The sequence below is a fragment of the Bos javanicus genome, chromosome 11 (assembly GCF_032452875.1).
Source record: "Bos javanicus breed banteng chromosome 11, ARS-OSU_banteng_1.0, whole genome shotgun sequence".
Taxonomy (NCBI): Eukaryota; Metazoa; Chordata; class Mammalia; order Artiodactyla; family Bovidae; genus Bos; species Bos javanicus.
Window position 1 is genome coordinate 4,403,682 of NC_083878.1, and position 23,004 is coordinate 4,426,685.

General features: G+C 36.8%; 1 protein-coding gene across 7 annotated transcripts in view; it reads right to left on the bottom strand.

Annotated features, from left to right (window-relative positions):
• The window catches only part of TSGA10 (testis specific 10), a 90,797-nt gene that overhangs the window by 14,634 nt on the left and 53,159 nt on the right, over positions 1-23,004 (bottom strand). For all 7 annotated transcript variants that reach the window (XM_061431635.1, XM_061431633.1, XM_061431634.1 and 4 more), the window contains 6 exons: positions 20,644-20,759; positions 18,260-18,414; positions 14,508-14,563; positions 13,243-13,411; positions 10,449-10,559; positions 8,188-8,373 (listed from right to left, as the gene is read on the bottom strand). In XM_061431635.1, the coding sequence (XP_061287619.1) occupies positions 8,188-8,373; positions 10,449-10,559; positions 13,243-13,411; positions 14,508-14,563; positions 18,260-18,414; positions 20,644-20,759 (793 nt within the window). The remainder of the gene's footprint in view (positions 1-8,187; positions 8,374-10,448; positions 10,560-13,242; positions 13,412-14,507; positions 14,564-18,259; positions 18,415-20,643; positions 20,760-23,004) is intronic.

Consider the following 23,004-nt stretch of genomic DNA (forward strand, 5'->3'; position numbering starts at 1 on the left):
CCATCACCAACTCCCGGAGTTCACTCAAACTCAAGTCGATCCAGTTGGTGATGCCATCCAGCCATCTCATCCTCTGTCATCCCCTTTTCCGCCTGCTCCCAATCCCTCCCAGCATCAGAGTCTTTTCCAATGAGTCAACTCTTCGCATGAGGCGGCCAAAGTACTGGAGTTTCAGCTTTAGCATCATTCCTTCCAAAGAATAGCCAGGGCCGATCTCTGTTAGAATGGACTGGTTGGATCTCCTTGCAGGCCGAGGGACTCTCAGGAGTCTTCTCCAACACCATAGTTCAAAAGCATCAATTCTTCAGCGCTCAGCTTTTTTCAGTCCAACTCTCACATCCATACATGACCACTGGAAAAACCATAGCCTTGACTAGACGGACCTTTGTTGGCAAAGTAATGTCTCTGCTTTTGAATATGCTATCTAGGTTGGTCATAACTTTTCTTCCAAGGAGTAAGCATCTTTGAATTTCATGGCTGCAATCACCATCTGCAGTGATTCTGGAGCGCAAAAAATAAAGTCTGACGCTGTTTCCACTGTTTCCCTGTCTATTTGCCATGAAGTGATGGGACCAGATGCCATGATCTTCGTTTTCTGAATGTTGAGCTTTAAGCCAACTTTTTCACTCTCCTCTTTCACTTTCATCAAGAGGCTTTTTAGTTCCTCTTCACTTTCTGCCATAAGGGTGGTGTCATCTGTGTATCTGAGGTTATTGAATATTTCTCCTGGCAATCTTGATTCCAGCTTGTGCTTCATCCAGCCCAGCATTTCTCATGATGTACTCTGCATATAAGTTAAATAAGCAGGGTGACAATATACAGCCTTGACATACTCCTTTTCCTATTTGGAACCAGTCTGTTGTTCTCACTGTAGCTTCCTGACCTGCATATAGGTTTCTCAAGAGGCAGGTCAGGTGGTCTGGTATTCCCATCTCTTTCAGAATTTTCCACAGTTTATTGAGATCCACACAAAGGCTTTTGCATAGTCAGTAAAGCAGAAATAGATGTTTTTCTGGTACTCTCTTGCTTTTTCAATGATACAGCAGATGTTGGCAATTTGATCTCTGGTTCCTCTGCCTTTTCTAAAACCAGCTTGAACATCTGGAAGTTCACAGTTCACATATTGCTGAAGCCTGGCTTGGAGAATTAGGGGCATTACTTTACTAGCATGTGAGATGAGTACAACTGAGCGGTAGTTTGAGCATTCTTTGGCATTGCCTTTCTTTGGGATTGGAATGAAAACTGACCTTTTCCAGTCCTGTGACCACTGCTGAGTTTTCCAAATTTGCTGGCGTATTGAATGCAGCACTTTCACAGCATCACCTTTCAGGATTTGAAATAGCTCAACTGGAATTCCATCACCTCCACTAGTGATGCTTCCTAAGGCCCACTTGACTTCACATTCCAGGATGTCTGGCTCTAGGTCAGTGATCACACCATCGTGATTATCTGGGTCGTGAAGATCTTTTTTGTACAGTTCTTCTGTGTATTCTTGCCACCTCTTCTTAATATCTTCTGCTTTCTGTTAGGTCCATACCATTTCTGTCCAAATATCGAGTGCATCTTTGCATGAAATGTTCCCTTGGGATCTCTAATTTTCTTGAAGAGATCTCTAGTCTTCCCCATTCTGTTGTTTTCCTCTATTTCTTTGCATTGCTCATAGTTTGGCCCCAGGTAAACAGCAGGGAGGGAACACAGCTCCACCCATTCAACAGAAAATTGGATTAAAGATTTACTGAGCATGGCCCCACCCATCAGAACAAGACCCAGTTTCCCTCTCAGTCAGTCTCTCCCATCAGGAAGCTTCCATAAGCCTCTTATCCTTCTCCATCAGAGGGCAGACAGACTGAAAACCACAATCACAGAAAATGAACCAATCTAATCACATGGACCACAGCCTTGTCTAATTCAATGAAACTTTGAGCCATGCCATGTAGGGCCACCCAAGACAGATGCATCATGGTGGAGAGGTCTGACAGAATGCGGTCCACTGGAGAAGGGAATGGCAAACCACTTCAGTATTCTTGCCTTGAGAACCCCATGAACAGTATGAAAAGGCAAAAAGATAGGACACTGCAAGATGAACTTCCCAGGTCGGTAGGTGCCCAATATGCTACTGGAGATCAGTAGAGAAATAACTCCAGAGAGAATGAAGAGACAGAGCCAAAGCAAAAACAACACCCAGTTGTGGATATGACTGGTGATGGAAGCAAGGTCCAATGCTGTAAAGAGCACTATTACATAGGAACCTGGAATGTTAGGTCCATGAATCAAGGCAAATTGGAAGTGGTCAAACAGGAGATTGCAAGGGTGAAGATTGACATTTTAGGAATCAGCAAACTAAACTGGACTGCGATGGGTGAATTTAACTCAGATGACAATTTTATCGACTACTGTGGGCAAGAATCCCTTAGAAGAAATGGCGTAGCTATCATGGTCAACAAAAGAGTCCGAAATGCAGTACTTGGATGCAATCTCAAAAATGACAGAATGATCTCTGTTCGTTTCCAAAGCAAACCATTCAATATCATGGTAATACAAGCCTATGCCCCAACCAGTAATGCTGAAGAAGCTGAAGTTGAGAGGTTCTATGAAGACCTACAAAACCTTCTACAACTAACACCCAAAAAATATGTCCTTTTCATTATAGGAGACTGGAATGCAAAAGTAGCAAGTCAAGAAACACCTGGAGTAACAGGCAAATTTGGCCTTGGAGTACAGAATGAAGCAGGACAAAGGCTAATAGTGTTTTGCCAAGAGAACACACTGGTCATAGCAAACACCCTCTTCCAACAACACAAGAGAAGACTCTACACATAGACATCACCAGATGGTCAACACCAAAATCAGATTGATTATATTCTTTGCAGCCAAAGATGGAGAAGCTCTATATGGTCAGCAAAAACAAGACCGGGAGCTGACTGTGGCTCAGATCATGAGCTCCTTATTGCCAAATTCAGACTTAAATTGAAGAAAGTAGGGAAAACCACTAGACCATTCAGGTATGACCTAAATCAAATCCCTAACAATTATACAGTGGAAGCAACAAATAGATTCAAGGACTAGATGCTAGTAAAGTAATGCCCCTAATTCTCCAAGCCAGGCTTCAGCAATACGTGAACCGTGAACTTCCAGATGTTCAAGCTGGTTTTAGAAAAAGGCAGAGGAACCAGAGATCAAATTGCCAACATCCTCTGGATCATCAAAAAAGCCAGAAAGTTCCAGAAAGACATGTATTTCTGCTTTATTGACTATGCAAAAGCCTTTGATTGTGTGGATCACAATAAACTGTGGAAAATTCTGAAAGAGATGGGAATACCAGACCACCTGACCTATCTGCTGAGAAATCTGTACACATGTCAGGAAGCAACAGTTAGAACTTAACATGCAACAACAGACTGGTTCCAAATAGGAAAAGGAGTATGTCAAGGCTGTATATTGTCACCCTGCTTGTTTAACTTCTATGCAGAGTACATCATGAGAAACACTGGGATGCATGAAGCACAAGCTGGAATCAAGGTTGCTGAGAGAAATATCAATAACCTCAGATACACAGATGACACCACCCTTATGGCAGAAAGTGAAGAGGAACTAAAGAACCTCTTGATAAAAGTGAAAGTGGAGAGTTAAACAGTTGGCTTAAAGTTCAACATTCAGAAAACGAAGATCATGGCATCTGGTCCCATCACTTCATGGCAAATAGACAGGGAAAACAGTGGAAACAGTGACAGACTTTATTTTGGGGGGCTCCAAAATCACTGCAGATGGTGACTGCAGCCATGAAATTAAAAGATGCCTACTCCTTGGAAGAAAAGTTATGACCAACCTAGACAGCATATTAAAAAGCAGAGACATTACTTTGCCAACAAAGGTCTATGTAGTCAAGGCTATAGTTTTTCCAGTAGTCATGTATGGATGGGAGAGTTGGACTTTAAAGATAGCTGAGCACTGAAGAATTGATGCTTTTGATCTATGGTGTTGGAGAAGACTCTTGAGAGTCCCTTGGACTGCAAGGAGATCCAACCAGTCCATCCTAAAGGAAATCAAACCTGGAATATCCATTGGAAGGACTGATGTTGAAGCTGAAGCTCCAATACTTTGGCCACCTGATGCGAAGACCTGACTCACTGGAAAAGACCCTGATGTTGGAAAAGATTGAAGGCAGGAGGAGAAGGGGATAACAGAGGATGAGATGGTTGGATGTCATCACCGACTCAATGGTCATAAGTTTGGGTCAATTCCGGGAGTTGGTGATAGACAGGGAGGCCTGATGTGCTGCAGTCCATGGGGTCGCAAAGAGTCAGACACGACTGAGGGAATGAACTGAACTGAATTGATGGTGGTCATGGGCTTCCCTGGTGGCTTGGATGGTAAAGAACCTGCCTGCAATGCAGGAGACCCAGGTTCAATCCCTGGGTTGCGTTTTTAGTAGATTTTCCTTGGAAGAAACGTTGAAAAAAGATTTTCAAATAAGTAACATAACATACGTAAGAAACTCATATCTACACAAATAAATGAAGGACATTAGAGACAAAATGAATGAAGGTAAAATAAAATCTTTTATTTTTCTTATTTTTAACTAATTTACTAGATAACAGTGGGTTCAACACAATAGAAATAATTTATTCAGTGGTTATAGATCATGGATAAGTAAAATGATGGACAGTAATGTTATGAAGGATGGGAGAGAGGAATTTCAAAACAACGTTAAAGACACCTGCACTATTCGCGCAGTCATATAGTGCTATTTAAAAATGCAGACTTAGTCATAAGTGTATACTGAAAATTGTAGGGTAACCACTTAAAAAGTTTTAAAAAAAGAAGTATATTGATATGTTAATTTAGGAGATAAAATATAATCATAAAAGATGCTTAACTAAAACCAGAAAAGCAATAAATGGGGGAAAGAAAAAAAGAAACATAAAACAAGGGCAATGAATAGAAAACAGTCACAAATAGGATAATTTTTAACCCAGCTATATCCATAATCATTGCAAATATGAATGGACTTATATATACAGAGTGTCAGAATGGGGAAAAAACAAAAGTCAACTATATGTATTTACAAGAAACTCACTTTAATATAAAGATGCAAACACAAATCAAAGGAAGGCTGGAGTAGTTAGACGAATTTCAAACAAAGCTGATTCAGAGCAAGCACACTTACCAGAGATAAAGAGGAGACAATAAATAGTGATAAAAAGCTTAATTCACCAAACATAACAACCCATAGCGTGTATGCACCTAACAACACAATATGTCAACACACATAAAGGAAGAAAAGCCAGCATGGCAAGGGGAGACACCTGAGCCCACAGCTACGGCTGGGGACACAGCACGCCCCCAGCAGGAAGCGGCCCACCTCGCAGGCAGAGAACGAGTAAGGACACGGCTGAGCTGGCAGCACCAATCGCTGGGTCTGAGGCCTAGGAACTTCATACAACAACAGCAGAATACACATTCTTCTAAAGCTCATGTGGAATATTCTCTAAGTAGATGGGGACACACAGCACGCCCCCAGCAGGAAGCGGCCCACCTAGCAGGCAGAGAACGAGTAAGGACGCGGCTGAGCTGGCAGCACCAATCGCTGGGTCTGACAGGTCTAGAAGCTTCATGCAACAACAGCAGAATACACATTCTTCTAAAGCTCATGTGGAATATTCTCTAAGTAGACTTACATATGGGCTACGAAACATACATTAACAATTTTTAAAAAGATTTTCTTTGATGTGGACCGTTTTGAAAGTCTTTATTGAACTTGTGAGAATATTGATGCTTTTTTTTAATGCTTTAGTTTTTTGGCTCTGAGCCATGTGGGATCTGAGCTCCTGGAACAGAGACTGAGTCCACACTCCCTGCACTTTGGAAGGCGAAGTCCCAACCACTGGACTGCCAGGAAAGTCCCAGCCTAACAAATTTTTAAAAATATAAATCATACTAAGTATGCTCTCCAACCGCAGTGAAATTGAACTGGAAATCAATAACAGAAAGATAACTGGAAAATCCCCAAATATGTGGAAATTAAGCAACACACTTCTAAGTAACACATGGCTCAGAAAAGAAATTTCAAGAGAAATATTTTGATATTTTAACTAAAGTAAAATATAACTTATCAAAATTAGTGGCACGCAGTGAAAGCAGTAGTTAAAGGAAATCTGTAGCAGTGACTGCATTTATTAGAAAAGAAGAAAGATCTAAAGTCAATAATCTAAGCTTCCACCTTAGGAAACTGGAAAAAGAAGCAGACTGAAAGGACGGAGAAGAAAAGAAAAAAATAAGAGAAGAAATCTGTGAAATTTAAAACAGGAAGTTAAAACTGGACAGCTACATGTAAAATAATAAAATGAGAACACCATAGACAAAAGTAAACTCAAGATGGATTAAAGACCTAAATGTAAGGCCAGATACTATAAAACTCTTGGTGGAAAACATAGAACACCCTTTGACATAAATTACAGCAAGATCTTTTTCAATCCACCTCCTAGAATAGTAAAAATAAAAACAAAAGTAAACAAGTAGTACCTAAATAAACTTAAAAGCTTTTGTACAGCAATGGAAACCATGAACAAAACAAAAAGACAACCCTCAGAATGGGAGGAAACACTTGCAAACGAAGCAACCAACAAAGGATTAATCTCCAAAATATAGAAGTTCATGCAGCTCAATATAAAAAAAAAGCCAATTAACCCAATCAAAAAATGGGTGGAAGATCTAAATAGACATTTTCCCAAAGAAGACATATAGATGGCTTAAAAGCACATGAAAAAGATGTTCAACATCACTAATTATTAGGGAGATGCATATCAAAACTACAATGAGGTATCACCTCAGACCTGTCAGAATAGCCATCATCAAAAAAATCTATAAGCAATAAATGTTGTAGAGAGTGTGGAGAAAAAGGAGCCCTCCTACACAGTTGGTGGGAATGTCTCAATAAATTGGTACAGCCACTATGAAAAACAGTTTGGGTGTTCCTTTAAAAACTAAAAATAGAGCTACCATACGATCCAGCAATCCCACTCCTGGGCATATATCCAGATAAAATCATAATTCCAAAAGATACATGCACCCCAGAGTTTACTGCAGCACTATTTATAATAACCAGGACATGGAAGCAACCTAAATGTCCACTGACAGAGGGATGGACAAAGAAGATGTGGTACATACATTACAACGGAATACTACTCAGCTATAAAGAAGAACACATTTGAGTTAGTTCTAATGAGGTGGATGAACCTAGAGCCTATTATAGAGCAAAGTAAGTCAGAAAGAGAAAAATATATATTAACATACATATGTGGAATCTGAAAAAAAAAATTGGTATAGACAATCTTATTTACAAAGCAGAAACAGAGACACAGATGTAAAGAAAAAAACATATGTACCAAGGGGGAAAAGGGGGAGATAGGATGAACTGGGAGATTTGGATTGGTACATATATACTATTGATACCATGTATAAAATAGATGACTAATGAGAACCTCCTGTACAGCACAGGGAACTCTACTCAATGCTCTGTGGTGACCTGAATGGGAAGGAAATCTGGAAAAGAGGGGATCTATGTATACATACAGCTGACTCACTTTGCTGTACAGTAGAAAGTAACATAACATTGTTAAGTAGCTATACCCTAAAAAATTTTTTTAAAAAACAACAACCCCCCCAAAACTCAAGGTACACAAAACATTATACATCATTTGTGGGTGATCGGTATGTAGATAAAGTACAAATATATTCAAGAGAGTTATACAACTGACATGAAAGTTCTACACACCAACCACAAGAGCGGGGGAGGAAAAGGATGCGAGCTGGGTCTGCAATGTTTTGTTTCTTTAAATAAAGACACTTTATTTAAATGATAAATATATTCTTTATAAATATGGCAAAATGTTAGCGTTCAACCTTGGATGTGGGCTTATAGGCCCTTTTATATTACTTTTGGGGAGGCCACTGTTTTTGTATGCTTGAAATATTTTCTAATTTTTTAAAATGCTAAAGATTATTCTATTAATAGTTGCAGGTTAGGTAAGAGATTAGAGAACCAGTGTGGAGAACAGTTAACAGACAGACTACAAAGTCTACTTAGACAACCTAAGTGTTTGTTATACACTTAATTTATGGAAAGGCAAACAAAACTCTTTTAAATATGATGCAGGATGTACAACAAGCATATTTTCCCAAACTTACCTGCTCGACCTCTCTATTGAGGGCATCTACTTTTTCTTTTAACCTGTTCCCCTCTGCCTCAGCAGTGATTAGTTCTAATTTGAGGGTATTGTTATCTGCCTCTGCTTGACGGGCCTTATTTTCCCAATTTTCAGCATCTTCATTGGCTTTTCGGAGTTGGTCCATCATTTGTCTGTTCTCAGATTCCTAAAAAGCAAATCTTAGGTGTTACTTTAAAAGAGTAAAATGTTAAGCATATGATGCAAATTAAACATTATTTGCCAAGTCACTAGGAATTTACTTGTCAAGAGGACCATCTACAGCATAACCTCAAGGAATCCTGTCTACACTCTCAGTTTAGAAAACTGGTCAATCAGTAATTAACAAAAGGGAACGGGCCCAGGATCTGCCCCGGTTCCTGAGTCACACACACTCTAGTAAGGTTATGGTTTTACTCTTATCTTCCAGACCTCAATGAATATGTTTTTACATTTGCTTTTGTTTAAACAAAACTCCTTACTGCCTCTTTTCCCTATATATCTGCTTGCTGACTACTTGCTAGTCTGGTTTCTGAGTTTCTGCCTTGACCTGACCTTTTGTATCTATGTATTCTGGTGTTCTGGCTGCTCTTGGGTGGTACTGTGACTACAGAGCTTCTGACCGCTTGCATATCTTAAGCATCAGCTTCTGATAATTCTCTGGGTTTGGTGTATTTCCTATCTGGTTCCTGCTTTTCATTCATAACCCAAGCCTTAATCTTCTCCATCATAGGCTGTTGTTCTATGATTCACTTTTGCTCTCTGTTCTAACAACTTGCCTGAAGTTGCTCAGAAGTAAAATATGAAACCTATGCTGATAAACACTATTCATACATATACATTCAAGTATATACTGGGCATACAATGAGAAACACATTGTTAGACCCTATAGACTGACTAAAGTAGGAGCTTATTTCTAAAAGAAAACAATCAGCTCCACAAACAATATACTATGTTGAGTAATAATCATGAAGCTACTTTTCAAAAATATATTAAAAAATTATTTTAATAGTATGGTTTGACTCATTCTAAAAACTTATTTATAATTCTGGTAATTAATTAAAAAGACTCTAGGTATCCAGTACTTTGGCCACCTCATGCGAAGAGTTGACTCATTAGAAAAGACTCTGATTCTGGGAGGGATTGGGGACAGGAGAAGAAGGGGATGACAGAGGATGAGATGGCTGGATGGCATCACCGACTCAATGGACGTGAGTCTCAGTGAACTCCGGGAGTTGGTGATGGACAGGGAGGCCTGGCGTGCTGCGATTCATGGGGTCGCAAAGAGTCGGACACGACAGAGCAACTGAACTGAACTGAACTGAGATCTTTTTCTCTCCTACTTGTTAGTAAACACTTCAGAAACACCGGGCTAAATTTATTGCCAAAATTACAATAAACAACACCTCTAATTGTATAAGACTTTCAAATCAAGATTTAAGTTCTCACAAATAAGATTAATCATGAGATTGGTTGAAATTAGGTTAATATCGCCACCTTGTGGTCTCATGGTACCTTGACCAATAAGAAGGATCTGTGCCAAGTCTGTTGATTAACAAGTTAACATACTAATCTACTGTATTGGCTTTTAAGATTCAGATATTCCCAATGTGCCAATAGGAATCAGATGTGTGTTTCCTATTACTGTACTAAAAATAACAGTTGTGTACAGAGTATGTACTTGGGAGGTACATGGTACAGTATACATAAACTGGATTTTACTCACATCAATTTTTACCCTCTTTAACTTTCTGTAGCACTTACTGTATATCAATCTTTTAAAACTGCCCTCAGCTTTATGTCAACTGGTTACTAACAGAAATGGAGAAGAGAGTCATTGCCCTCTGGCCCTAAGAAATAGACGGTCCCACGACAGAGTGATCAATTCTGATTGGCTACACAATCAGGTGAAGCCTCTTTGTCAAAGGTTTGTAATTGTCAATTACCATTTCCAAATATAAGTGAGCCCATGTTGACTCTGGCCCCTTGTCCTCCATCCAGTTAGGAGGGTTCTACTTATCTAAAATGGCTAAGTGGCAAAACAAAAGGGGTGCATTCTTGAGTTACCTTTCTGGATATTGGTGACCTTCTAAACATACAGTTAACACAAAACTGTCAACATTAGAATATTCTGTGCACTAAAGAAATGCACTTGATGCAGCCATTCCTATGAGTGCAATCAATCAATAGCTCTCGTGAAAATTCAGCTATCTTGGGCCAAAGGGAAAATAAATATATACGTACTTCAGACTTTAATATATTCTTCAGTTTATTAACCTCCAGATTAGTGTCTTGAACTTTCTGCTTAATGTCACTAAGTTCATTATGAGTATCATTCAATTTCTTAGACAGTGCCTATGAGAAAAAGACAGATTTACAAAAAAACTACAAATTGTTCTGCATCAAAACCACCATAAATATTTACAAGATAACTAAAATTAATATACTTAATACATAAATCTCATATAAAGATAATGAGAAAACACAGGAGTCCAAACAGCAAGTGGACAAAGAATCCAAACACAATTCACAAAAAAGGAGCCACAAACGGATAATACTTAAAGTTAAAATTTACTAGCAATCAAAGATATGGCAAGGAATGTACATTTTTATGTACTGTTGGAATAAATGTAAATTTGAGGAAAGCAAATCTGTGATCTTCTACCTGGTGATGTATTAAGAGACATTTTTAAAAGCTCATAAAAACAAGAAAGACAAATATGTTGCTTTTTGTTAAAGGTAAGAGATGGATACATGGGTATTCACTATACTCACGTCCACTCAGAAGGTGTCTTAATTTTGAAATGACACCATAAGCATTTGATTCCATTTGAAAGCAAATCTATAAAATCTAATGAAAAAGAATGTCTACCGAGGAATTATTTGCTATGTGACAATATTCATTCATTAGGTGAATGATGCAATAAATAACAGTATCCACCTAGTGGTAAAACCACATAGAATATTATGCATCCATGAAAAATGTTTGGAAAATTTTTTAATAACAGAGAAAAATGTTAATGCATATTTGAAAAAATCAGGATTTAACACTAAAAACATCTCAATTTGTTTAAAATCATGGTATTGAGCAAGAAATTATTTTAAGGTTTCTGTTTTCCAAATCTTCTATGATATGGGTTTTTTTTAATAACCTGCAGTCCACAGAGTGGTCCATCTTCTACATTTGCGCCCTATGACCCAAACATAGGAAAAATTCACTCTTGAACATTTGTATATTGTTATGGTAATAATTTTCTTCTGATTATAAAACATGTTTATTAAGGTATAATAAACAACTATGATGTTATAGTAAGCTAATAACAGTTAAAAAATATTTATCAAGTGATAATGTTAGATGCTCTTTGGAAGGAATGATGCTAAAGCTGAAACTCCAGTACTTTGGCCACCTCATACGAAGAGTTGACTCATTGGAAAAGACTCTGATGCTGGGAGGGATTGGGGGCAGGAGGAAAAGGGGATGACAGAGGATGAGATGGCTGGATGGCATCACCAACTCAATTGACGTGAGTCTGAGTGATCTCCAGGAGTTGGTGATGGACAGGGAGGCCTGGCGTGCTGTGATTCATGGGGTTGCAAAGAGTCGGACATGACTGAGCGACTGAACTGAACTGAACTGAATGCTAGATGCTCTAAGTTCTTGCTAGGCATATTCTCATCTACTCTCCATTTTTACAGTTGATATGATCACACAGCCAGGAGAGGGGACTTGCACTCATGTGAGTCTTAAATACTTCACTCTGTTGTCTTCTCATGTAGAACAAAGCATGATGTAAAGTGGTATGTGGTTTTATCTCAGCTACATTAAAAAGTTCATGTAAAAGACAGTATAAAAATTTTAAACTATATTGAAAATCAGTAAAAAAATGTTAACAGCATATAACTTCATGGTAAAGATGAAAGCTTTTCATCTAATTTTCATAAATATTAGTTACAGTTAGCTTTAGCCTGTTTGCTTTAGCTGTAAATAGAGCACACAAAAGTAAAATCTATAAATTCACATCTCTTGTTTTTATTGCTATTAACTTTTAAAAATTAAACTTTATTTTAAAAGTTTTAGACTTACAGAAAAGTTATTAAAATAGTATAGAGAGCGCCCATATAGGCTATACTCAGTTTTCCCTATTATTAACATCTTATATTAGTATACTACATGTCACAGTTCATGAACCAATGTTCATAACTATTAACTGAAGTCCATATTTTATTCCTATTCCTTCCATTTTTATGGAATGTCCTTTTTCTGTTCCAGGATCCCAGTGTTCATTAACTTTTGAACAAACTACTTTAACACCTCAAACAACTTTTTAATAATTAACAAAGCTTGGCATCTTTATATCTGATTATGTAAATTAAATTATTTAACAGTTTAAAAATACAGACTTTTATGATGCAAACTAAACACATTGAGAGTGACAGCAAAGTGAAGGAAATCATTTGTATTGAAGAATTTCAATGGGGGAAGAAAGTTTTCAAGGAAAATTTTCTAACGATAAAATTAAAAGCGATACTGGTAAGGAGAGCTGTTGATAAAACTGAACTGTACTGGCTTAGAGAGGAACTAATTATAAGAGAAATTTTCCTAAAAAGAATCATAGTTCTAAAGAGAACCAAATAACATGGCATGGTCAATATACTCATATTAAGAGTAATAGTCCATCACATAAACCTACTCTTTTCTTAACCATTTCTGAAGGTTATCTTCATTTGCTAGTTTTTCCAATATTTATCATTCACTAAGGAAGTACTTCCTAAGAGCTAGTTTTTCCAATATTTATCATTCACTAAGGAAGTACTTCCTAAGAATTAATACAAATGTTACAACCCTGTTCTCTTTTCTCTAATATTTAACCGCATGTTTGAAAATTTCATTTAGAAACCACATGGCATATTCTGTGTAATAAAGATTTTTTAAATGGCTGGTTCCAAAGCCCGAGCTTTTCTATGAAATGAAAACGAGGGCTGTGGCTCAGAAGAAACATATCCTTCTCAGAGAAGAAGATTCTAGGAACAAGTATACCTGGTTTTCTTGTTTAGCTTTAGCAAACTGTTCTTGGAGATTGTCATTCTCATGAGCCAAGATGTCCCTCTCCCTGGCTATTTGAGCCAGCTCATCATTTGTCTCATCCAACTGCCGGCGCATTCTGGAAATGTCTTGTTCGCACATAATGAGGGCCTCAGTAGACTGTCTATTCCACAAATCAGGCAGTACATGAGAAGAGACATTTTACCGAAACAGAATAACAAATTTTCATGAGACAGAAGAGACAGCATGAAAACATTTAAAGAGTTTTAAACATATTTAAATTTCCAGGAATAAATACTGTAAAAATAGTGCATTGAAGCTTCTGTGTGTTGCCAACACTACATTATGAAAAAGATGCCAAATAAATATACACAGTAGTCAACGATTTGTTACAGATTCACAACTTCTGATGCTCAAGTATAAGAAAGTCATCGCCCTACCTCTAGATGCTAGATGCTCCTCCTCCTCTGCCCTTGTGAAAATGAGTGGTTCTCAGGGCTTAACCCTTAGCCTCCTGATTCTTCTCATGCCAGCCCTTCTTTCTCTCTGACAGTTCCTATTCATGTCTGAGACTCCCAACCCTATCTACACTCAGACAACTCTGAAATGATCACCCCTGCCTCAGCCTCTTCCTTACACTCTCAACTCTTATATTTGACTGCTTACTAGACATACCTACAAGAAGGTCTTGGAAACTTCAAAGAAAAATCTTTTTCCATGTAGGTTCATTATGTTTAGTATTCATCACTAGCATTTGGCATTTTCCTAGATTCTTTCCCTCACAAACACCACACCCTTGTCCCTCAACCTCCCAAGCCCAGTCCCTCATCACCTATTCTGCCTGTGTAATCTCTCTGACAAAAAAAATCTCACCAGCCTTTAGTGATTTCTCACTGCCCACAGGCTCATCTGTCTGTATCACAGGCCTCTGCCTGCCTGCCTAGCCTCTCCTTCGTTTCTCCCCTTATGCTTTGGGTTCCAACATATTCACCTACTTGTCATTCCAGAGACTTTTGAACCCCACTTGTGGTTTTCTGTGGCTCTTTGCTATTCTTTCTATCTTGAATGCTCTTCTCTTTCCTATCTTTGGCAAACACCATATCTTCCCTTTACTTTCTCAAACAGACTCAGGCCTCCTTTCAATATTAGAGAGCCAGCATCTTATACATAGCACTAAGCCCCTTGTTTCTATCTTTGTACCTAACATAGTACTTTGCCCCCCAAAAAGTGATCAAATCTTTCTTGAGTAAGTGATTTACCTTGATGCCTGTTCCATCTCAGCAATGATATTCTTCATGCCTGAAATGGTCTTTTCCTTGAAAAATGATATAAGTATTAAATACAAAATTATCTTAAACTGTTATTTCTATTAAAAGTGAATACATTAGAAGAATTTCCCACCTTTTTGATTTACAGTTGTTTTTAAACGCTTGTGTTTTATTCTTTGCTACGCTTTAAAACTAATGCTTAATGTATTAATGTGAGTATCTGTACTGGATAAAAACAATTGATTTTGCTCCTCAAAACAAAGACTATACTTAGGTATATTTATATGAGATCATCACATCAAATACCATTAAAAGATATTTTGTGCAGTGACCCAGCAACATAAGAACCCCTTAAGCACCCTGTTTTAGGAGGATACCCAATTATTTGGCACTGGGTTCTCTACTGGAAATAGGACTGATTTACTTCCTTATTTCTTCATGTTATAAAACCCAGGAAAGTCAATCATGTAAAACTAAATTTAGTTATTAAGAATAATGACCTTGACAAAGTACACCATATATATCAGTCATCAACATCACCTTGAAAAAGCTGTTACAGTGGGATTACTTATAGAAGTATACTATTAATTTTAGGTGTACGCTAGTAAGCAGGCCTACAACAAAAGTGTAAGAAATAAATTATTTCTATTTTTCTTTTTTAAGGGTGTGGAGAGGGAGTAGAATTAGTGGAATCAATCAAGACTGAGATGAGGGGGAATATCTTAATCCCATCAATACCATTTCCAGATGTCCTCCTTTAAAAACTAGCTGATCCTGAAATAGTAATGGATACTACACATAGATACTTAGCACTAACATAAGTCCTTAAAAAGTAGAAAAATTATTCTTCCACTAAATAACCAGATTTCACTTTGCCTTTTAAATTTTCAAATCCTAGTAACCAAGTAACAAGATGAAAATTAAACCTGTATTTCCCAAACAGTGCTGCTCCTATCATCAGAGACAACTCTGTGTGTGTGTGTGTGTGTGTGTGTGTGTGTGTGTGTGTGTGATTCTCCTTTACTCATGTGTTCCTCTCTAGGGTATTTTTAGCTCTGGTTTCCCATTCTGTTTTTTAACAGAATGGCACAGATTCCATATCTGGCCATAATGGATACTGAAGTATGGTTAAAATATCCATTAGCAAAACTGTTAAACCCCTTAAAGAATCACAGTCAATGGAGGAAAAACTCAAAGAGAAAATACTGCTTACTACAGAATATTTACAAATGCTTTGGAAATGCAACTTAACACACTTCTAAATAAATTCTGAAAAGCTAACTGAATTTCTAGGATTTCTGACAACTATTGCTTGGTTAATATTTAAACATGGCTTAGAAGCCTAAAAAGATCTCTCTTTTATCAACAGAAATTCCTTGATTCTCTAAAAATACTGCAAAAGTATTCGGGGCAAACAAAATTATTGTATAGAATCCAATAACATATCCTCCTAGACTATTTTTCTCTTAATGTGACCCTAATAGCATCATTTCTTAAAATTTATATCATTATCAACTTGATAATCCTTGTACAATCTCAATATATTTGTCCAATCAGAGACATAGATTCAAGTTAATTGTTAAAAATTCAACCTGGACAGGGTGGTCATAATCTACTCAGAAAAAAGAAACAAACTAAAATTTTATACAAATAATTCTGACTTTTATGATTCAAAAATCTGCAAACTTGCTATTGAATTTTCTAACTTTAATTGGTATCAAGTAGTAGAACAACTTTTAAAAAACTATGATTACCAGACAAAATTCACTTTATTCACTATAATATAGACTTTTCCATAGTAATTACCTTTCCAATGTAATCTCCAGATTAAACTAATAAAACTACTGTTTTTCACTGAAAGGTATTAAAAATTCAGCTCTGAAATATCATTGTATAGAACATTTCCTCTTTTGAATGTGTAACACTGTTTTCCCTTCATAGGATGGATGTGTTTATATTCATAATCCTATATAATACTCAATTTTGAAATGGACTTGCAACTCAATATTCTTTGTGAAGGAGAAGATAATATTGGTACAGTTAGCAGAGTAGAAGACGTGAAATTAGTCAATCAGACTTTTCCAGTTAAGCCAAAATTTACTACCTCGTGTACTTTGACAACTTCAATTATGCTCATGATACCCAAATCTGTTAACTTCAATTTTCTGTGCACACCTTAAAATCCAAGATTCAACTCATGTCACAAAGGCGTGCTGATAACCTTCCTCACTAAGCTTGCTCTGTGTCCTGTGTTTAAGGAACTGGTCATTTGCCTCCTAAGCAGAAAGCACATCCTGGCAGTCTTGCTTCCTAAACAGAGCTATCTGTTTCTCTCACAGACACTGTCACTTCCTAGTATAGCTCTTATCACTTTACTCCTAACTACTATCACTACTCTCATTTCCCTACAGCCCACTTTTTACATGGATTAACAAGTGACAGGATAATGCTTTAAAGATCTAATTGTAACATTTCATTTACATGATTTCAATGATTCTCTACATCCATGATGATGGTATCAAAACTCAACATCTCAGGTATTTTTGATTTGTTGCTTATCTATCCCATCTTATCTTTTACCCCCCTTCATGCCCCTGTACTCCCCTCCTTGCACTCTATTCTCTGGACATACTAAAGTATCAAGAAATCTCACCAAATTCTCTGATGAAAGCCACTGGGCTTCCGTATAAGTTGCTCTACTTGCTTGGATCACCTTTTCTCTAAACAGTGCTCCACCTGTCTGGATCACTCCTTTCTCTAAGTCTTTTCCTGGCTAATTTCTAGTCATCTTTCAGGGCAGTATAAGCACCATCACTGTGTGGAAGGCTTCCTAGATCTTCTTCCTCCCCTAATCCAAGCCCTGGCCTGAACGAGAGGTTTCTGCCGAACTTCACTCATACATCGTGCGTGTGCCATTATGGTGCTTGGCAAATTCGATCATAACAGCATCTTTCTTTATCTTGCTTTGAATTATACCGTAGGCCTTTGGAAGGTATGCCCACTCAGCCCCAGTTTCTAACATAATACCTGGTACATGTCCATGAATGTTTGTTGAATGGATGGATGGGTGGACGAGTGAATGGATTAGTTCCCTTAGAGGGAAAGACCCTCAAAGTTAGTTATTGCCCTTAGAGAGGGGAAAGACCCTAAGCCAGTGATACTGCCTTTGCTTAAGACATTTGTAGAAAACAGCTTAGGAATTGCCTTCAGAATCAGTTTATGAGCTAGAAAGGGGGTCACTATTTCAAAACACCTTCATTTGTCATTGTTTGAACAACAAAACTGTTGGATGAAATTTATCACCCAACTTTTTCACCAGTTCCATATGATCCACTCTCAAAGGCTGAAGATGATGGAAAAACACGCTCCTAATTTTGAATATAAACTTCATTATATTTAATGAAATATATTGCCTCCCAAGGTGGCTACTTGAAAATTTAAGTTCTGGTGTGCTTTTAAAAATAAATCAGTCTCACTGCTTTTTAAAAATTATGCTTTACATTTTGAGATGTTTGAATTAGCTATTGTTAGTAAAAGTTGATCAGAAATTGATGAGAGAAAAATTTATTTAAAAATATTAGCTAGTGAATTTGAACACATATTTCCTAAGACTATTTTGAAATATTTCAAAATCAGATTTTAAAGTTTCACCTCTCTAAGGAAAAAAAAATTGGGAAAATCCTATTATTTTATTCAGATTCAAGTTCAAACATTTCTTTTAAATCACAGTTTTCAGAACATACTTTCATTGCCAAACTCTCTCCAAGGGACGCAATATTCTCAGATTTTTTATCCAAACATGCTTGCAGGCATTCCTTTTCTTTAGCCAAATCATTGAGGGTTGCACCAAGAATGCTGATTTCTTCTCTCTGGGCAATACTTTGTCTTGTAAAATTATCTAAATGTGTAATCATAAAGGCATTGTTTTAAACAAGATAAATTTTTTTCCAGTTCAAGCAGAGTGAAGTACTTTTCAAAGTAAATTCTCCTATATTATATTCAATGACTAAAGATAAAATACTCTATCCCAACTTTTAAAATGGCTTTTGTTGTTAGTGATTAAAAATGAAGATTAATCATTCTAAATGACTTGTAAATGAAAAAGCACAATTAACACATTTGAATTAGAACAACAAAGGAAAGTTCTATATAACAAGTTCTCAAAGTAGAATGTGTGGTAGGAGAGGGGAAGGTGCGTGGAGGAAGTACATGGAATGTTGATTCTTTTTCTCTCCTAATTTTACCTTCCTTTAGCTTCGAATCAGTGTTGCATATAAATTGGTAACTACCAGATCTTAAAAATATATTCAGTTAAGTCATCATTGGAGTCAAATATCTTCTACTATTCTGATTTTTTCTACAGCACTGTTATAAACATTCCTAGAAAAAATCATCCCAGAAGTCTGATTTGCTTTGTAAGTATGCTGGAATGCCAGCGTCAGTATTGAAGTCCTCTATAATTGGTATAGAAAAGTGGTTTTCAAATGGTGGTTTCTCAACCAGAACCATCAGCATCACCTGGGAACTTATGAGAAATACAAATCCTTAGGTCCCACGCTAGACCTACTGAATTAGAAATTCTGAGTGGGCAGAGCAATTTATGTTTCAACAAACACCCTGGGAAAGATACGAAAGCCCTGGCACATCCTGCTCCGAGGAGCCTGGCTCCAGTGAGCTTAGCTCTCCTGAAGTTTGAGGAGCACTGGTCTAGACCATCTCTACCCAAAGAAACTCAGTGTGACTAGACCTCTAGGTAAGTGACTGCCAGGGCCACCCAGTGCAGCACGAAGAGTGGAATTTCACACCACAGAGGGTGATGTATGCAAACGGGATGAACCCTGTTTCTTTTCCCGGCAAACCACTTGTTTGGGGTGTTCTGATATCTGAGTTTATTCTCATTGGCAGAAAACAAACTCTAAGCCAGTTCTAGAACCTCCTAGCTTAAAAAAAAGTTAACCCCACATCCCATTTATGCGACCACCCCATTTTTCTGCTACTCTTAAGAGCCAAACTTCTGTTTGACTTCTGTTCTCTCCTGTCTCCACCATCTCATTTCCCAATCAATCTTCAGACTACTCCATCTTTCACATCTAACACACAAAGTTTTGGGGGACCCATGTTTCCAAAATCTCCAATGCGTCAATCCAATCAATATTTTTTCATTCTCATCTTATTTTGCTTCGCGAAAGTATCTGACAATTGATCATATCCTCCTTTCTAAAACACATTGCTCTCTTGCCTCCCCAAATGACACTCACTTCTGGGTTTTCTTCCTACTTCTTTGGCTTCTTCTTACTCAGTCCTGGATCCTCTTCTCATTCTCTACATTTTCCCTAGGTGATTTCACGGTTTTAAAGTATCATTTACATGCTGATGTGTCCTAAATGTATATCTTTAGCTTAGATTTCTCTTCTGAGATACTAACTTATCTATTTACCTACTTAGCCTACATTTTTACTTGAACTTAAAATCCAAAAATGAGTTCTTCAATTTTCTTTTAATACTTTCTACCTCAGTAAAAAGCACCCCACCGACCTAATTGCTTATGTCAGATATTTTTGATCTGCATAATAGCAAACCTTAAAAATCTTATTCAGTTTTAAAATGAGCACTTTTATTGTCCTGACCAAAATTTTAATTTAAAGTTATAAGAAGATTAAGTTATGACCATATTTTCATAAAGAACACTGGTAAGAAATAATAATAAGAGACTTCATAAAAATAATTTTTTCTATAAACTCAAATGAACTACAGATATATCCAAATCTATGTATACCTTCTACCAAAAACAGTATATATGTAATACATTTCATTATAACAGCTATGGGCATGACATAATACAAAAGCTTACAAATTTAAAATTGATCATCATAAATTTACAAAGTACTATTGCTTTGTTTAGCTATTCCTTCATGAAAAATATGAAGCCATGACTAAGTATTTACGGATCTAAGTGTAAGTAAAACATTTTACTATCAAAGAAAAATACATTTTCTCATGATTTTTTGACTAAAAACTTTTAACTTAAGGGTCTATTTCTAAGTTTCTCTATGTTATAACTGAAGAGAAGAAAACTTTTTTTTTTCCAGACTTAAAAAACAAAAAGGAACATCAGGAAAAAACTCACCAATTTTTTCATCCAAGCACATAATTTTCTCCTGAGTAAGCTGTAGCTCATACTTTTTCTTAGCAAGGTGTCGCTGAGTATCAGAAAGATCTTTCTCTGTGTTTTCATATAAAAGTCTGTAAACATTTTAATAATAAAACTAATTCTGAAATTTTACGTTTTATCAACTTTTTAGTGTATTTAAATCTAAGAACTTTTAAGGAAACTAATGCACATTTTTTCTTCTTAGTATTTTCATTATAAAAACACACTATAGGAGGTTTGAATATAAAGGGTAAAAGGGGATCCTCAATCTACCACTGTAACATAAACAACTTTAGTATTCATTAGTATTTTTTTGCTTTGCATAAAGTTTTCAAATCTAAATTCAAACTTGAGTTCAGATGTTTTTCACCTACACTCAATCTTTAACATTTTTCAGTCTTATAATTTAGCCCTTCAAATTATCATTTTCTGCTGAAAAACTTTATATGAGCAATAGCCATTTGTTTTCAAGTAAATATAACCATTTACTTGAGTACTCCCCTAATATTAGATATTTGGGTTCATTTCAGGTTTTCATTAGTATAAATAAATCTATAATGAACAGTATTTCACTGAGTCCACAAACACTAAGTATGTAGCAGGTACTATGGTGAACTAGACGGGCAGGGACCCTGCTCTCATGCAATTCATAGTCAATAAACAGATAAGTAGACAGACTATAATTTCTGGAAATATGGAAGCTAGATAATCTGAAAGTCCTCTCACCACAAAACATGCATACTAAACAAGATGTAAGAAGCATCCTTTAAAATGTATAGCAAAACTCAGAACAATCTGTAAGAGAAGTCCCTTGGTACCAAATCAGAGTAATAAGTCTATGAACTGATGTTATATTAGATATGGTTGGGGTTTACCTGTCTCAGAAGCCTAGAGTCTTGTCTTTTAACTCAGAAACAGAAGATGAGGCCACAGAAATGTCTGCAACACAAGTTTTAGAAATGAGATCCCCCACATAAGAGTGCCACTAGTGGAGAGGCCAGACTAGAGGAAATCAGCTTGACAAACATTGCTAAAGCAGGGTAACAAAAATAATTAAACATCTTCGTTGGGAAATCTCAACCTCAAAATAAGAAATCAAAATAAAATCTGGTTCTAGGATGGTAATATAATCTAGAAAACTTGGTGGAAATACACACAGAAGTTTTCTGGAGGGACATGACTTCAACTCAGGCACAAACTAAACCCCAGAAAAGGGTCAGTTGAAAATAAGCTCACAAACCAACACAATATTGTAATTATCTTTCAATTAAAAATAAATTTTTAAAAAATGAGCTCACAATTCAATCTTAAAAACATACTAAGAAACAAGCCAAACTTAGTGGGAGTCAAAAGACACACAGACTAAATTAGATTTCAAAGAACTTCAGATTATAGCCTTATTAAACAGAAATTTAAAAAATAATTTTAAATATTAATACATAAAAAGTATAATAAAAATTCATAATAAAAAGAACCAGCAGATTTTTAAAAGAACCTAAGAGAACTTCAGGAAATTAAACTAAAAGCATTGAAATAAAAATTTTAAAAGGACATCAAATGACAAGGTTAAGAACAAAATAGATACAGCTAAAGAGACAATTAGTAATCTAGAAAAAAAAGCCAGATCAGGGGAAATTATCTATAATAGAGCACAGATAAAAGACAGAACAAATACAAAGGAAAGTTTAGGAGACATAAACAACAGAATGAGAAGGTCCAATATTCACCTAATAGGGATGCCAGGAAAGAACAAACACAATATTCAAAGAAACAATGGCTGATATAACACATGAACTCTTACACTAAAGAAATATCAATAAAAAACATGAAAACCAGCTTTCAGTTCAGTTCAGTTCAGTCGCTCAGTCGTGTCCGACTCTGTGCTACCCCACAGACCGCAGCCTACCAGGCTCCTCCATTCCTGGGATTCTCCAGGCAAGAACACTGGAGTGGGCTGCCATTTCCTTCTCCAATGCATGTAAGTGAAAAGTGAAAGTGAAGTTGCTCAGTGGTGTCCGACTCCCAGCGACCCCATGGACTGTAGCCTACCAGGCTCCTCCATCCATGGGATTCTCCAGGCAAGAATACTGGAGTGGGTTGCCATTTCCTTCTCCAATGCATGAAAGTGAAAAGTAAAAGTGAAGTCGCTCAGCTGTGTCCGACTCTTTGCGACCCCATGGACTGCAGCCCACCAGGCTCCTCCGTCCTTGGGATTTTCCAGGCAAGAGTACTGGAGTGGGGTGCCATTGCCTTCTCCATTGTTGGTGGGATATAAATTGGTACACATCCTCTATGGAAGACAGTATGGAGGTTCCTAAAAAAGCTAAAAATAGGGCT